This window comes from Poecile atricapillus, chromosome 6 (assembly GCF_030490865.1).
Source record: "Poecile atricapillus isolate bPoeAtr1 chromosome 6, bPoeAtr1.hap1, whole genome shotgun sequence".
Classification (NCBI taxonomy): domain Eukaryota; kingdom Metazoa; phylum Chordata; class Aves; order Passeriformes; family Paridae; genus Poecile; species Poecile atricapillus.
The window spans coordinates 4,934,780-4,951,638 of NC_081254.1; the positions used below are offsets into that span (position 1 = coordinate 4,934,780).

The window sequence follows — 16,859 nt, forward strand, 5'->3', positions numbered from 1 at the left end:
CCCCATTCCGGGTGTAAAATCCCCAGGACTCTCCTGGGAGCCCAGAGAAGGAGCAGGGGCGTGCACCATACCTGCCATAATGTCCTCCATGATGGCTATCACGTAGGAGGGCTTGCTGAACGTGGGGGGATTGTCATTTTCATCCTGAAGCAAAGAGAAGGCTGCTTGGGAAAGAGGCAAAATGGTCAAGCAGCTGCAAAAGTCTGGTAGGGGGATGCTCCTGGGTGACTGCATCTCAAGGCTTGACCAGTTTACGATGCCAGCAAGGGGAAGGCGGCCCTGGGGAGCTGAGCAAAGGGTTTCTCTGTTCCTGACTCTACTGCAAGCCTGGGAAGCCTCAGGCACCACATGGAGCAGCACAGCACCGTGCACAGACCCGATCCTCCCTCCCTGGGCAGTACAGGGCTGGCTTAGTGTCCCACCTCATCCTGGCCACAAGGTCATGAGGCGAACTGGAATGGCCGGGGGGCTGCTGAGCTTTGGATGCCTTCCTTGCAGAGGAGGGATGTTGTGGGTGTTTGCACACAGGGCAGCCATAGCATTTTTTGGGGGGGAAGCTGGTTTGCATCCCCATGTGCTCCCTCCAAGCCTTTCTTTGCCAAGGACTATGGCCATCCTGGGGAAACCAGGCAGGGACAGTTGCTCGCAACATCCCTCAAAACAGATTTTGGACTGGTTTAAAGCTCCCCAAGGGGGCTTTAAATGCTGTTTAAATATTGTTACGAATCTGCCTTAAATGAACCAAACCCAACTGCCTTTGGAGGGAAGGACAGAGCTGCCAGGACATTAAAACACTGTTATGGGCCTCTCCATTTCCCTAGGGCTGCTCTGGAGACATTTTCTACCCAGAGACCATTGAGGGACCTGCAGGCTCAGCCCACTGAACTTGAGATTTGAAGCAATTTCAGGTGCCAACGATGCCCATCGTGCTGCAATTAAATTGCCAGTCCCTGCTTTAGTTTCTGTAAGCAGGTGGTCTTTAATCAGCCTTTGAGTCACTCAGCTTTCCCGGCGTTTCCTCCGAGAGCAATGAGAAACTTGTTGCCTGTCCCAGTGATGTTCTCACCATCCCTCCTCCTCCTCCTCCTCCTCCCAGGGGTTGGTGGGGCTCATCCAGGGCAAACCCAGGAGGCCTGGGCAGGTTAAAGGCAATGGAGAGGCTTAGTGTGTATCTACATGCAGCTGGATGGGGCTGAGCTGGGGCTCCAGCTGGGTGGACACGAGCCAGAGCAGATGCTGTGTCATGTCATTAACGTTCCTGAGATCATCAGGCCATGCTCAGCAAGGCCACGGCCCGGCAAGCCTGGTCCCAAGGAGGCAGGGTTTGCTTCTGGCTGGCTCTCCATCTGGCCAGAGCTGGCCTGCACCTGCCTTTCACTCGAGAAGGACATTTCCCACTTCAGCCACAGGAGCCCCAAAGCTCTCCAAGGCACCTGCAGCGACGCCAGACAGAACCCGGCACTCTTCCACTCCCATAGAAGACATTATCCACCTAACCAGCTAAAACCAGCTTCCTGTGTTCTCCTGACCCTCAGCCCTCCTCCCTACAGCTTCACCCTCAGACAGCCGTTGTATCATAGAATCTCAGAGTGGATTGAGTTGGAAGGGACATCGAAGCTCAGACAGTTCCCACCCCTTGCCATGGGCAAGGACACCTTCCACCACCCCAGGTTGCTCCCAGCCCCATCCAACCTGGCCTTGGACACTTCCAGGGATCCAGGGGCAGCCACAGCTCCTCTGGGCACCCTGTCCCAGGACCTCACCACCCTCACAGGGAACAATTCCTTCCCGACATCCAACCTGAACCTCCCCTCTCCTCCAGTTTGAAGCTGATCCCCCTTGTCCTACCACTCCCTGCCATCTCCAAGGATGCTGGGAGTGGCAGCTGCTCACACTAAGCATACAACCCCTCTCCTCCAGGCACAGGCCCGCCGTGAGTCGCCGGCTCATCGCTCTGAGCAGGGCGTCAGTGGCAGGGAGTGAGGCAGAAACTTATTAGCGGAGCTATTTCCCGAGATCCTGGCGCGGCGCGCACTATTAGTTCTGACTCGGCGACTCCCTCTACAAAAGCGTATTGTCCCCTAATGGGAAATCTACAAGCCGAGTTTGACTTCTTTATTAAAAACCAACAACCAAACGATGAAAAAAAATTACCTCCCTCCACACTCGCTCTGGTTCTGCCTTCTCACAGCTCTTGTTCCTCAAGTGCCGTCACAAAACACTTCCCCCTCATTTTCCTCCTAGTTTTTGGCTTTTATTTCTTTTCTTTTTCCAGCTGAGAGAAATTCCCTTTGGTTGAGCGTGGGAAAAGTGACAGCTACTTAAACTCTGCCAGGGTACAGACCCAACCCGGGGAGATGACCCACTGAAATGTGGTCTTGAGAAAGAGGTGTTTATGCCGTCGAAAGCACAGTGTGGGAAGGATGTATTTAACCACCACTAACTCCCTGGGCACTGCCTTGTTCCCCCTTTCTTGAGCACTGTGAGGGATCTGAAGGAGAGACATGCTCATGGGACTTCATTCCCATCTTACAGCATCGTTGGCTTTATCTCCTTCACCTTCCTGGAGTGACGCTGCCGCCAGCCTGGCAGAGATCCCACGGCTGCGAGACTGACACGTTATCAGCCAAACTGCCTCCATCACTGATACCTCCCTGCAGACATCCTCGAACCACGGCGTGCCTCAAAGTGCCACACCGATCTCATCCTCCCCAGGAGTGCTGTGGCACCTCCCAGCAGAAACCCCTCCTCCAGAGGGATTCCCACACTGCTCCTGCTCTGCTCCTCACCCCGTGGCACGAGACATGCGCGACACACGCGTAATAGGAACCCGCTCATACACCGGCATGGGGTGGGATGGTCCTGTTGGGTTATGTTGGAGTCTGAGGCACAGAGTGCGTGCCCTTATCTCTGATACCTGACTCTGACATCCAAGAAAACACTGGAATTCATATAACACCATGAAAACAACTGTTAAATAGAAAAATTAAAAGTGGAAGTGTGTGTAAATTAGAAAGTTTTCTTAAGTCACTGAGTGAAAAAGTTAGTTTAGAGTTTAAACTAGTTTAGAGAACAAAAGACAAGATGGAGGATTTAGGTTATTGTCTCTTGTCCTTCTTCTTTCTTCTTCATATTCTTCTTCTAGAGGTTTTTGGGTACTAGTTGGTGATTGGATAGAGAATGCCACAGCGCAGCACACAGGTGTTGGGTCATTGGGTCACTAAGAAAAATAATTTATGTGTCTATTGTTAATTGGGTGAAAATAAGTATAAAGATAAAAAGCTGCATATTTCGAGGCCATTTTGTGCCTTTTGAGCCAATTTGATCCAGGTGATGGTGGGCTGAACTTGAGCAGAAAGTCTGGGGAAGACCTGCCAAATCTTTTGATAATATATTAATAAACATGAGGAACAAGAGCCTAATGAGCCTTTGGAGTATCCTTCCTGACACAGAACCCAGATAAGAGGAACTCCCCATGAGGGAGTATCCCAGAAGAACTTGGCCCTGAAAAGACCGAGGTGGAGCGACAGGTTATTGGTGAATTATTAGCAGTGCTGCGGAGCGATTGCAGGGGAAGCACACGGGGAATGGCAGGCGCTGGCACTTACAAACACCTCGATGGTGACAGGGACGGTGCTGTTGAGCGGCGGGTTGCCGGCGTCCTTGGCCATCACCGTCAGGTAGATGACCCCGTTGGGCAGCTGCTCGTAGTCCAGGGGGTGGTTCACACTGATCACTGGAAGGATGCACAGTGAGGGGGGGGTCAGGGGAGCAGCTGTACACCGAGCAGGAGGTGGGCACGCTCAGGGGTGCCAGGAGCAGCACCTACCTCCGTACCCTTCTGACACCGTGATGTCGAAGTAGTCGCGGAAGGCAGAGGCCTGCACGATGCTGTAGGAGATCTGGTTGTTCGGAGGGGAGTCCTCATCAGATGCCTAAGGGTGTGAGCAGAGGGAATCCATGGGCATGGGAGCTGTGCCAGGGAGAGCTGAGGGGATGGAAGGTGCAGGCTGGGCCAGAGGAGACTGGAAAAGTGATGGAGGGAGCTGTGTCCATCAGGGGCCCTGAGGGGATCTGTAAACCAGACTGCTCTCGCCTGCTTCTCTGATGCAAGAAAGAAACTGGATGTTGGGACCTGCTTGGGAAGGTGTTTGTTAAACCCATCACTGGTCATTTTAAACTGACAGAGGGAGGTTTAGATTAGATATTAGGTAGATATTCTCCCCTGTGAGGGTGGTGGGGCTTTGACATGAGGTGCCCACAGGAGCTGTGACTGCTCCATCCCTGGAAGTGTTCAAGGCCAGGCTGAATGGGACTTGTGGAAGACGTTCCTGGCCATGGCAGGGGCTTGGAACTGTCTGAGCTCTAAGATCCCTTCCAACCCAAACCATCCCGTGATCCTAACCCACTCCTGTCTCCCTACTGCACATCCCAAGCGGAGGAGCCATGGCAGTCCCTCACCCGGAGCCGGACCACCTGGCTGACAGAGGGCTCGTTCTCCCGCAGGGCCCCCAGGTAAGCCTCCTTCTGGAAGGTGGGGACATTGTCATTGACATCGAGGACATTGATCCTGACGCGCCCCGTCGTCTCCTCCCCGCCGCCATCCCGGGCGATGACGGTCAGGGTGTAGCGCTGCATGGTCTCAAAGTCCAGCCGAGCTGTCAGGATGATCACACCTGTGTCCTTGTCCAGGGAGAAACTGAGGGGACAGCAAAGGAAGGGGAAAAAGCCTCAGTGACCACACACAGGAGATGGAGAGGCAGCAGCCTGGCAGTGTGAAGTTCATGACTTTTTCCCCACGGGATGTTAGGTCCCAGAACACCTTCCAGAGCTCCACACTGCTGAGCAGCGAGAGACCCTCAATGCTGCTCCACAGGCAGAGAAAACGAGTGCAGAGGCCCCCAGGTCTGTTCTACTGGGCAGCCCATGTGTGTTGCCCAACTTTCCACCCCAGGTGCTGCTCCAGGGCCGACAACTCACTGTGAAACCATTTATTGGTGCCCGCAGGTCCCAACTTAGCAAAGCAATTAAACATGCTGAGCATCAGGCGTGTGCTGAGCTCACATCTCTGGGAGACAGCACACACACAGGGGATCATAGGACATCTCACAGGCAGGACACAGCCAGTGCCTTTAATCGCCCTGTGACTGCCTAGTGAGGTTAGAAGAGGATTTTGGAGGAGCAAATTCTGGCCAGTCAGTCACACTTACCGGTCAGGGTCATCGCTGAAGAAATAACTGACTTTTCCATAGGAGCCCACATCATTGTCAGTTGCCTGGAAAATGTAAAATTTAATCAATAAACTACGGTGTTTATGGAAATGCCACACTGAACACAGCACTGCAGACCTGGTGTACTGCCATTTGTCCCCCAAGAGCCTCAGGGCAGGGGCTGTTTGCACTCCCCTGCTCATCCCTGACTCCCAGCCTGCTCTAGCTCACTGCCCTCCACCAACATTCCTCAGCTTTCCTCCCAAATCCTTTGGCAGTGGGAAACGTTGCACCCACTTGCTTTCCCTGACACACTAAGCTAATCTGGGAAGCACACCTGAAATAAAAGACTCCATGGATAATTCCTGAGGGCCACCTTTCCTGTCCCTGTGAAGGCAGGAAGCTGGGACAGCCACAGCTCGTGTCCTTCCCTGTGTGTTCTAGAGCTGTGTTGGTTTTGCATGGCCTGGGTTTTGGTAGCAGGGGGGCACAGAGCTGGCTTCTGTGAGAAGCTGCTGGAAGCTTCTGCCATGTCTGGCAGAGCCAATCTCTGAATGGCTCTGAAGATGGACATGCTGCTGGCCAAGCCTGCGTCAATCAGAGATGTTGGTAACGCCTCTGGGATATCAGATTTAAGAAGAAAAGCAGCTGGAGGAGGCTGTGATCCAGTGGAAGACCCCATGAAGAGAAGCTCCCAGGCTGGAACAGCCTATCCTCAGAGGGCTGCACCCCATGGAAGAAAGACCCATGCCACAGCAGTTTTGGGAGGGTTGTGTGCCCATGGCAGGGACTCAGGTTGAAGCAGTTTTGGGAGGACTGCTGCTTGTGACATTTGGACCCATGCTGGAGAAGTTCATGGAGAGCTGTCTCCTGTGGAAGGGACCCCACGGTCTCACAGGGGAAGGACTCCTCTCTCTGAGCCAAGCAGAAGAAAACCTTGGCTGGTGAACTGATCAAAATCCCCACATCCTGTCCCCTGCGCTGTTGGTGGGAAGGAGGATGGGGTTAGGGGGAAGAAAAGGTGTTTTTTTAAGGGCTTATTTTACTTCTCATTATCCTCCCCTGATTTTGTTAGTAATAAACTCACTCTGTACCTGCCCTTGGAGTGTTCTCTTGCAGTCTCTTATCTCAACTCATGAATCCTTTGTTCATTGTTTTTTTCCTCTCCTCTGCCCATCTGTGTCAGGGGAGGGTGAGTGAGTGGTTTTTGTGGGTGCCTGGCGTTTGGCCAGTGCCAAACCACAACAAGAGTAGAGGAATAAAAACCTATCACACTTCAGAATGTAACCCCTAGGCTAAAATACAGATCCGGAAAAGCGAGGAAGAGCGATTTTGGTCTTGCTTTCCACAAGGACAGCCCTTCTGGGGGTGCAATCTGCTGCATTCCCACGGACTGAGTGGCTGAGGATGCTGTGGGATGCACCTACAGCTACACAAGCTGGAGCAGGCTGGTCACGGCTAAACGACCAGCACCTTCTGGGGAAGGTGTTCACAACTCACTGTGTCAGCTCTGGATGAGCAAAGCAAGATTTATTTGTGTTTTAAAGTCTCTGCTCTAATGAATATATGAAATATGCATGAGTGGTGGCAGAAAAAAGGAGCAGAAGATTTTATTTTTAGGTGAGGAAAGCGAAATGCAGCCCCCAAAATATCCTTTTTCTCCCCCAGTATATTTTCTAAATTGAGTCCTGTCTGGATTACTTAGAGACCAACAGGACTGTGAAGAAGCAGGGTCAAAGACACATTTCACGTCCAGATAGCAGGAAAAGGCTGTATTTTAGGAGTGGCATGGAACACAGCCTGCTCCTGAAACCTTCCTGATTTATCGATGGCCTTGATTACCCTTGACAGCAGAGTGGGAGCTTGAGCACAGCTTTACCCCCATGTGCTGCTCCCCTGCCGCACCATGGGGTGATGGAGAGCCAAAGGCATGAAAACCAGACAGGATTACTTAAGTTGTTCCTCCCCAAATGTTTTCCCAGGCTGAGAAGTGAACTTCTGCTGCTTGTTGCAGGCCAAAAGGGTGGTCTGGTGGATCCAGCCTTCCAGACCGACTGGTTTTGCTGATTTTCCTCTCCACCGCTACGATGTGGCTCCCTTTCCGTTTGGAATTGTGTTCAGTAAAGCTTAACAAATCTGCAGAAATCTGCCTGGAGAGACGCCCAGAGAGACAGCAGCACCAGCTTTTGGGGGACAGGTCCCTCTGGGGTCCATCTTCCCCCCTCAGAGGACATCCATGGATGTGCTGCATCCCAGGCAGAGCGCGGCAACTCTTCTGTATGGAAACACTTGGAGAGAAGGGGAGGGTCAACCCACACCATCTGCCCACAGCAGCAGCCTTCAGCCAACTCATTCTGGGGTTAATCCCCCATTCTAACACCTGCCAACAGCCCCTTTTTTGGGTCCTCTCTCCCCAGAATCCTTGAGCGCTTCGAGCAGCCTCAGCATTGCCACCTCCATCCAGGATTTTTCCTACCCATTACTTCTGTGCCCTGCAACTGCTGTGAATCCCTCGGTTCCATTAATTCCTAAGTGGCTGGTGCGAGAGCAGAGCCCAGAAAAGCATTTTCCATGCACCTGGATGGGCTGGTGATGAGATAATGATTTACAGGGGGTCTGACAGTACCAGAAAGCACGGGCAAAACGAATTCCCTTCATTTGGCCCCAAACAATTGCACTCGTAAGTGCTTATTGCGGTGACAGACAACACTGGGGAAAGTGTAATTTTCTTCTGATGAGGGGAAAAAAAAAAAAAAAGAAAAAAAAAGATAGGGAAGGAGGAAGGTTAAAAGAAGGTTAGTGAGGAGGGAATTGGGAGCCCTGGGGAGAGGGGAGCCAGGAGGGTGGCTGGACCACAAGCTGTGATGACAACAGAAGTGCCAGCGAGGCAAAAAGCCCCTCTCCCGAGGAGCCAGGAGGACGGGCAGCCTGACTCTGCCCCATCCACCTCCTCTCCAGCCGGGCTAATTAATGTCCCTGATTTACATCAGGGAGGTGGAAGGTGAGGCCGGCTGGATGCCTTTCCTGGCAACTGAACATCGTGGAGATGATGCTGGGCAATGGAGCAGGTTAGTGGAGCGTGACAGGGAACATGCTAAAAAAAAAAAAAAAAGCCAAACCACGCGCGCTCAGCATATTTAATTTGGGATCTTCACCTGTTTCTGCATTACCAAGCTTTTTCCCCTCTAAGGGTGAAAAGGATGCTCAGCTGCTCAAGCCCCTGGGGAGGCAACACACACTCCCATTGCAGAGCGATGCCCAGGGCTCCGAGAGAGCACGCAGAGCCTGCAGAACACCCCAAACCCCACCGAGCTGTCAGCAATCCCAGCTGTTTTCCTGTGGCTTTTCCCAATCACTGACTCGTTTCCCCCCTCCAGCATGCAAGAATCCATTCCCACAGCCTGGGGAGGAAAGGCATCTGGCTGGAAGTTCCTGGGGGTTCCACCTGGAGAAGCAATCAAATGGCTTTTACGGTTCTCCTCTCCTGCCTGGAATATTAAAGCGGGATTTGCCCACTGGAGCCTGCAAAAGGGCAGGATGAAAACGCGGGTCCACATCTGTACTTTTATGAGCTGTCACCAGCGCAGACCATTTCCAAAAAATCCCACATTTGTGCAGCTAAACTCGGGGAGAGTGGCAAGGGGAGGAAGCCTGGATAACCCAAAGGATTAATTTACTGAGCTGCAGCATGGTGGGGGCACCCAGCACACGAATCACACAAAAATACCCGCGGCCTGTCTCTGTCCATCCGCATCCCCCAAGCACAAAATATTTGGGATGTCTCCTTTTGTCCCACCAAGGGCCATCACATCCACCCTTCCCCACCCGCAGGCCAGCAGAGATGGAGACAAAAGCGAGGAGCTGGCGAGCGGTTCTGCTCTCCTGGGCAAATCTGCAGGAAAGGGCATGTCGTCCAATTTGTTCAGGGAAACAATAGCAATGTTTGACATGTCATCAGGATTGATGGAGCAGAAATTTACATGGGAGAATTCAGTTTTAAACAGCTCCATGGAGCTTCACCCCGTAATGGTTTAGACATTCATCATCCGCCAGACCCACTCAGCGACTCCTTAAACTGCCGGAGATTAACTCTACCCGCAGCAGCTTCAGGGAGCACGGCAGGAGGAGTGAGCAAGCACTTAAAGAACCAAGAAGAGCCCTTGGAGGTGGCTCAGATCCCCCATGGAGCCCCTGGGACATGGCAGTCCTCCCCCCAAAATTGTCAGGCAGGGATGAGCAGCTGGAAGTTGGTTGCAGGGGTGAGCAGAGCGCGTTGGAATGATGACCCGCAGCCGTGTCCTGCCTGGCTGAAGAGCCAAACCCTTCCCACCTTTCCCTCAGAACCAGAGCAGGTCCCAGCTCTGTTTGTTCTCCTTCGCCCTCTTTGTTTTCCCTCCCTCACATGCACAAAGCAGGAAATAAAAATTGATGGAGAACAAATTGGTTTGGCCAGGAGCTCTCTGCTTAAAAGAGTTGTGTCAGGAAAGCAATTACGGGACGTCAAAAAGCTGTCAGGGTACTGGAGTGACCGGGCAGAGCCCTGCCTGCTCCCTTGGCTTGCTCCAGCAAGATGCCTGTGGCTTGGGAAGGCAAACAGAAGGAGGATTCCCATCTGCTTCCTAGCTGTTTTTTTGGGGGATTTTCTAGGAAAGTGAGGCAGATGTAGTTGCTGCTTGGGGCTGACTGGGCAGCCACGGGCTGCTCAGACTGTGGTGTAGGAGTTCCAGGGTGAGGAGCCATGCCCTGGCATCCTACTGATTCTTGGGGCCACCGAAACCTGCATGTATGAAGCAGGCAGCCATCCAAACGTCCCTTCCTCAGGGCAACCTCAGGTCCCAGGGGAATAACAGCTAACTGCTGGTAGCCACCGGGATTGGGATTTGATTTGTGACTTGGAGGAGACAAAGGTGAAGGGCCAAGGGCTTGCATGAAATGCAATCACTGGGCTGTGAAAGCCCAATGGAAAACCAATGGAAAACCTACTTAAAGTTGTTAGGGAATGACTTCAGTGGGAAAACAGCTCTTTTGTCAGCCTTGCCTGGCCCGGCTGTGTTCTCTCCCGGGCTTTTAAAGAGAGGCTGCCCGGTGGGAGGTGGCAATCAGGAGCGAGCAGAGCCGGTGGCTGGCCAGCACTGGAGCCCAGTGGCTCCAGTGATTAGCTGGGAAAAAGAGAGAGTGGGGAATCAAGGCAAAGCCGGGCTGCCACCACTTCCCCAGCAGCTCCAAAGCCTGCCCCGAGCCAGCGAGCTCAATCGGCGCTAATGACCCCAGAGGGCTGCGCTCAACCTGGCTAGGGGGGAAAAATAGTCAATCAACCCCCCTGGGAATTTTCCCCACCTCTTCTGCCAGCCACCAGGGAAAACAAGAGCTTTCCTGATTGTGTTTTATAACAGCAGCCCCTGCAACATCAGCTCCACACAGGCAAGGTTAACACTTGCCTGGGCAGCTGTGATTTACTGCAGCCGGGCTGCAGGAATGGCTGGAGACTGGGCTTTAAAACACCAGGTGACAGAAGACGGCCCAAAAAGTGAGATAAACAGGCTTTACCAGCGTGGGTTTTCACTGGTGACACCCAAGACCATTTAAATGCCCACGGGTTTTACTGGAGCTGGGTGCAAGCCCTTCACTAATGAACCTCATTGATTTCATATTCTCCTGTTGTCCACCTAAATGGCAAGTGGCACATCTCAGCGATTAAATAACCCCACAAACTGCCTGGCTTGACATCTCAATCACTTCGCTGTTGGGTCTCTAATGAATTTTACAGCCCAGCAAAATGGAAGAAATTAAGGTCAAAGTCTGGTGGAAGAAATATAAATTCTCAACGATCACTGAAGTGTTTGCAAGAGCTCCGGGAAGCTGATCACGCCACCCACCCACCATCTGCAACTGCGCCTCACCCAGGTGAGAGGCCCAGCAGGCAGAGGGGGGATAAAAACAGAGGAGGAGGGATGGGCTGAATAGGTCCTTGCCATGAGATGGACATGAACATGCTGCATCCCATCCTGGAGACAGGGAATGGCAGAACCCTACTGATTTGCACATCTAATGGCTCCCAAAAGCCCAATTCAGTTAGATTGCCCTCCTCTTCACGCATCAACCTCAATGTGTCAGCAGCACCAGGGGCAGCTCAAGGTCATCTGTCCAGGGGTGGCATTGTCACAGTGTCACTCAGCCAACAGCACCCCTGGGTGCTGATTCCCACAGGAGCCTTTTGCTCGAGGAGACACAGCCTTGGATGCTTTGGGAGAGACATTTGGATGCTTTGGGAGAGATGCTTTGGGGGGCTGAGGGCAGCTTTGAAAACAGATTTAAAAGCCCCGGAGTGTTGGCTCTATAGGAACATTGTGGGTGTAAAGGCATGAGGAGTCTGGGAGAGGATGTATCAAGGTGAAGACAGTGATGGCCCTGAAAGGACTGCTGAGAAGGAGCTGTGAGGCCGGAGTGTCCACATGGCAAAGGGCATCACCTTGGGAAAAACCCTCCCTTGAACTCCCAGCCACATCCCAAATCACCAGCTAAAGCCAGCAGCAAAGGAAAACCACCTATCTTCTACTGGGAACACTGGGAGGCTTGGCAGGGAATCCTGCTGCCTGAATCGTGCTTTGCAGGATGCAATTTGGACAGGAGCAGGGCTGCATTTGCTCCCTGCTTTTCTTTCCCCTCTCATGGGCTGAATTGTTGGGTTTCTTTCCTCTTTTTTTTTTGGGTTGGGCAGGGGCGAAGGGGCCAGGCTGTGCTTTTGTTTTGCTTTCCCACCCCTGTGCTCTCGCTGTGCATTTTTCCTGACAGCTCCATCAGGACAGGGAGCGGCTGCACAAGCTGCAGTAAGTGTCTCTCTCTCTCTCTCTCTCTCTCTCCCCTCAGCGCTCAGGCTGTCATGATTCCTATTCCACCCCATTTCGGTCTCACGGATTGATATTTAGATTAAAGAGATAAACACAGCCAAAGAGCACTGGGCCCTGACAAGAAAGACGAGGACTTCAGTTCTGTCAATCACGCCTGGTAACTCCCTCCTCCCCTTCCCTTTATTTACAGAGCTGGCTTGATAAGAATATTTAACGGGAACAAGGAGTGCAAGCATATTTTTATACTTGTAAAAACCCAAGGAGCACGCAGGAAGAAGCCAAGCCATTCATGTTTAACTTTCCAGGCAATTTGGAATCATCTGCTTTGATTATTTAACTCTTTACTGTTTCGTGTGTTTGCAGTTTTCCTCTCCTCTTGCAGATAAAGGATTCAATTTTCTTTTAAGCGGCGAGGAAATTGGAAGAGATTTTGTTCTGTTTAAGCACAGCTGGAGATGGAGCACTGGGGAGGGGGGGGATTGAGAACAACAAGATCAATTAAGATGCTGACAGGGAGGGAGAGCTGTGTGGGCCACACAGGTGGGGAGAAGGGCTGGAGGAAGGGACAAAGTCCAGGCTTGGAGGACATCAGAAACATCCAGCTGAGAGTTCTTCAGCCTCCATGGGCTGGAGACAACACCCAGCTCTGCAACACCCAGCTTGCCCCAGACATTTGGCTGGCAGTCGCCAGTTACCACCACCCCATCCATTCCTCCTCTGCAGCAAGGACTTTCCAAGACATTATCTAACCACACAAAGCAGAAGGAAAGGAGGAGGCTGGCCTGGGGGTCCCCCTGATGTTTCCCCACCCTGTACTTCCATAGCCCATACATGAAGGTAGAGGAGGCACAAGCTACTCCTAACGCAGGTGGGGCAGGTGACTCCCTGTGGATCAGGACACAAACTCAACCCCCTGAGCAAAATGTAGAGGCTCAGTCAGTTGAAAAAAAGGTTGAGAAGCCCTGTGCTGTCCTTGTGGTGGCATCCCTGCTGACCATGGGCTGCACCAGTCCCTGGTCCTAATGCTGGGAGAGCACCCCAGGTGCCACCAAAGGGACAGGGGATGGTTTATCCCACACTGATTCCCCATGGAAGATCCCAAGATGCCTTTTTATCCGTCCATTGATTTCCAAGGTATTTCCCCACCTCACTCCCTGCCTTCAGCTGTGTCCTTATTCCATGCAATCTTCCCAAAATCAGGAGCAAGTGTGGGTTTCTCCTTGAGGCTGGTCCACAAGTCACCATCAGCATGCGAGAGAGAAACACAGCTCAGGGTGAGCCCCTCACCCAGCAGCACCCCAGAGCTGCAGCCTCCACTACTGCCTTTGGTCTCCAGCTGCTCCTGCCCTCCTGCAATTCATCTGTTCTCCAAGAAAAAGGGGAAAGAAAAGCTCTGGAAATCACCAAGAAACAACAGGCAGATGTTGGGGGATAGAGAGCGCCCTGGGCCAAAGAGATGGCGGGATGCAGGGTGGTGTGAGTCCTGAAGGGAACCAGAACCCCCAAAGGCTTGCAAAGCCTCATTCCACCCACATCAGGACTTGGAGTGGGGCAAACCCAGAGGGATGCAACTCTCTGGGCATCCCACAGCTGCTCTGGGATGGCTGCAAGGCAGCATGATGGAATGTGGGAGCACCGTGATGGGACATGGGAGCCCACAGACCACGGCGTCATCCCTGCCAGACTCAAAGGCTGATGGCTGATTGGGAAAGTGATTTGCATCCTAAATAGCTGTTTATTGATGTCTGCAACTCTCCTTGCCAGGGTGGGAAAAGTACATTATTACTTTCTTGTTGACTGGAGTTTACAGCTGGCTGGAAAGAAGGGGAAGGAAAATCAGGCTGGGATTGATTTTCCCATCCCCGACACGAGGCCAAAGAGAGATCGAAGCAGCAGAAGAAAACTGACAGCTGGGTGGTAAAGGAGAGGAACTTTGCCAACCAAATTAAAGGTTGATTTAATGAGGAGAGTAATGGAAGGTTAATTAGCGCATTTACTTCATTAGGTTCTTACTAACAAGGCTTCTCCAGAGGAAGTGCAGTGGCAGGGAGGGGGAAGATGAGAATCCAGGTGAATGGATGTGCTGGGGATGATGTTCAGGGAGGGGACAACCCATGGAGGGTAGGAGAAAGGGACTGCTCAGGAATGTGAACCCATTTGTGTACATATATATTGAATGCACACACATACATAAGAATACACAGGCTAATGCCAAAAAACACAGGAAGAACATCTCTTCACCTCCTCTGTCAAATAACCTGAAAATTTTAATCCAGATTTCATTAAAAACCAGGGAAAGTAGTGGGGTTTTTTACACACAAGGCTGCCTTAGAGATCCAGGTTATCAAGCCCCGAGGGAACACGGTGCTTATTTTACCTGCCTTGCCACATATCACAAGATACAGAGAATCATTCCCGTGCTGAAATTGATTCCTGCTGGTTGAATCTGGCACCTCAGTTTATAATCTGAGGTCTGCTGGAGATGCTCACGCTGTTTCTGAGGGTCTCCAAAAGATGACTCTGGAAGCAGCTTGCCCAAAGGTATTTTGTGTGTGTGTGTGTGTATTTAAAGCTCTGAAAGGTCTCCCCATCCATTTCAGAATTCTTGAGGATGGTTGTTGCCAGGAGAAATCCAGCCCCACCCCAGACCAGAGGTGCTTCAGGGCAAGGAGAACACCAAGGAAAGGCAGAGCACGTAGCCTCACAGGGATTTGGGAGGAGGATATCCCACAGAGGAGGAAGTCATTAACTCAGCAAGGATTTGGGACAAATAGTGATGCAAACCATCCCAGAGAGGTGCTGATGTGGTTTCCAAACTCATCTATCTGATCCATGCCTGACCCAGCTGGAGCTGGGAAGAGCTGGCAGGAGAGGAACGGGAACAGCAGGGGCTAAATGCCTGCTGGGAGATGCTTGTGTGGGGCTTGAAGGAGGGCAAGTGGGCAATTCATTCCCCTCCATGCCTCCCTGGCTTCATCCCAGCTGTTTTCCAGGGTGGGAGAGCAGGAAGGGAGCTGGCAGCATCCCCCCAGCTGGCTGCTGCTTGCCAGCCAGCTGATGGAGCCCACAGCCACGGATCCCAGCCTGTGCAGCCAAGCCAGACCAGGGCAAATAAAGCAGAGAGGAGGGATCACGGAGCTAGGATTACTTTCCACACTTCCCTGGAGAACCATTTTTCTCCAGACACTTCAAGGCAAATCAAATGCATTGTTGTGTTAAAAACAAGTTACTCTTGGTTTGTTTGGGCTTTAATGATTTTGGTTATCGGAGCTTTTCAGGAGGACTTTGCTGTGCAGATCTGTAGAGTACGAGGAGCTTAAGGAGCTCTCCCGCCCCTTAATTCCTGCCTCCTGCTGGGTCGACTTAGGCCCCTTCCCCATTCTCCAGGTCTAGCAGATACACCAGCAGCTGGAGCACAGCTTTTGGAGGCCCCTGACAAAGCAGCAGTGTCCCAGGGCAGGTTTGGAGGGGCACTGTGCTCTCTGCTCTCACACCCCGCAGCTTTGCAGGACCCCAAGTTGCCTTGGGCTCAGCGTGGCAGATGCAAACACAGGCTTGCACCTTCCCTGAGCTTCCCAGCCCAGCAGCACCTGAGGGACTGCAGGGGATGCTGGGCTGGGTCTTGGTGACCTCAGCAGCAAGGCCACATTTATGTAGCTTCTTCCACCCCAAAAAAACTTCCCAGCTGAAAGCTCCCTCCTGCTCTCCCCCTGGCCAGGTCACAGAAGAGCTCCCCAGGGGAGCCCCACCAGAACCAGCCCAGGGGACTGCCTCCAAACCCTCCAAGCCTGGGAGAGGGAGGATGGTGCCAGACCAGCATCAGTCCCCTTCACAGCCACTGGGCACGGAGCCCTCAGACTTCCCTCTCATCTCCTGTCCCAGCTGAGGTGCTGAAGAAGGGCTTGTGAAGCAGTGGCACTACTCCCAGCTGCTGGAAATGAGGCAGCCTGGAGCAGGATGGAGAGTAGCAGGCATCTCCTGCCTCTGGACTCAAGGAGCTATGGATTAGCAGAAGGTGTCCCTGCCCACAGCAGCAGAGTTAGAATTCGATGACCTTTAAGGTCCCTGCCAACATAAAGCAGTCTGTGACTCTGATCATGGTTCAGCTGGACACAGCCATTCATCCCCCCAGCACGGTCCTTCCCCAGAGCTTCCTATCCCAGAGCCCCACATCCTCTGCCCTTGCCAGAGCAGGCACCACACCTCACCACACCTCTCCAGGGTCCATCCTTTCTTAGGAAAGCCAGCACCCATGCAAAGCCACAGACCAGCAGGCAGGCAGGACCTGGCAGGGGTGTCAGAGCCTCAGTTAATTCAGGGTGCAGTGTATGCTCTTGCTGCCTCGTTCCTGGAAGGCATGAAGTTATACTGGCTGCCTGCTTGCTCAAGAAGTGTGAAATTCTTTCTCTGACCTTTTCGGTTATGTTATTAAAAGGCTCCATGGCCAGTTGTTTCAGAAAAAAATTAGTTTTCAGTATCTGCTGCTAGCTGGGGCAGAACTGGCCCATCTCTTTAGGATGAGCTCTGCTCACCTCCCTGCTTCACTCCTGCTTCACAGAAAGTGTTTGCTGCTGTGTGGGACCTGCAAGCCTTTCCAGCCTGCCTTTTCCTGGCACAGCAGAGTCTGGGGCAGGGAAAAAAATTAAGTTTGCATTGAGTCAGGACTCTAACAACTGCAGAGCCCTGGATGGGCTGCTTGTCCTTCAATTGTCACGGATGTGCAATGGAAAGGTAATTCCAAACAGCCACGACTGATGTGAGCTGGAAGCTTTGGCTGGAGTCAGGAGCCCTTCACACTGGT

General features: G+C 52.4%; 1 protein-coding gene across 1 annotated transcript in view; it reads right to left on the reverse strand.

Moving 5' to 3' along the window:
• CDH23 (cadherin related 23) overlaps positions 1 to 16,859 on the reverse strand; it is a 168,580-nt gene that overhangs the window by 55,447 nt on the left and 96,274 nt on the right. The window contains exons 14-18 of the mRNA XM_058841359.1: positions 5,211 to 5,275; positions 4,462 to 4,699; positions 3,830 to 3,935; positions 3,609 to 3,736; positions 72 to 144 (exon numbers count right to left, since the gene is read on the reverse strand). Of these exons, the coding sequence (XP_058697342.1) occupies positions 72 to 144; positions 3,609 to 3,736; positions 3,830 to 3,935; positions 4,462 to 4,699; positions 5,211 to 5,275 (610 nt within the window). The remainder of the gene's footprint in view (positions 1 to 71; positions 145 to 3,608; positions 3,737 to 3,829; positions 3,936 to 4,461; positions 4,700 to 5,210; positions 5,276 to 16,859) is intronic.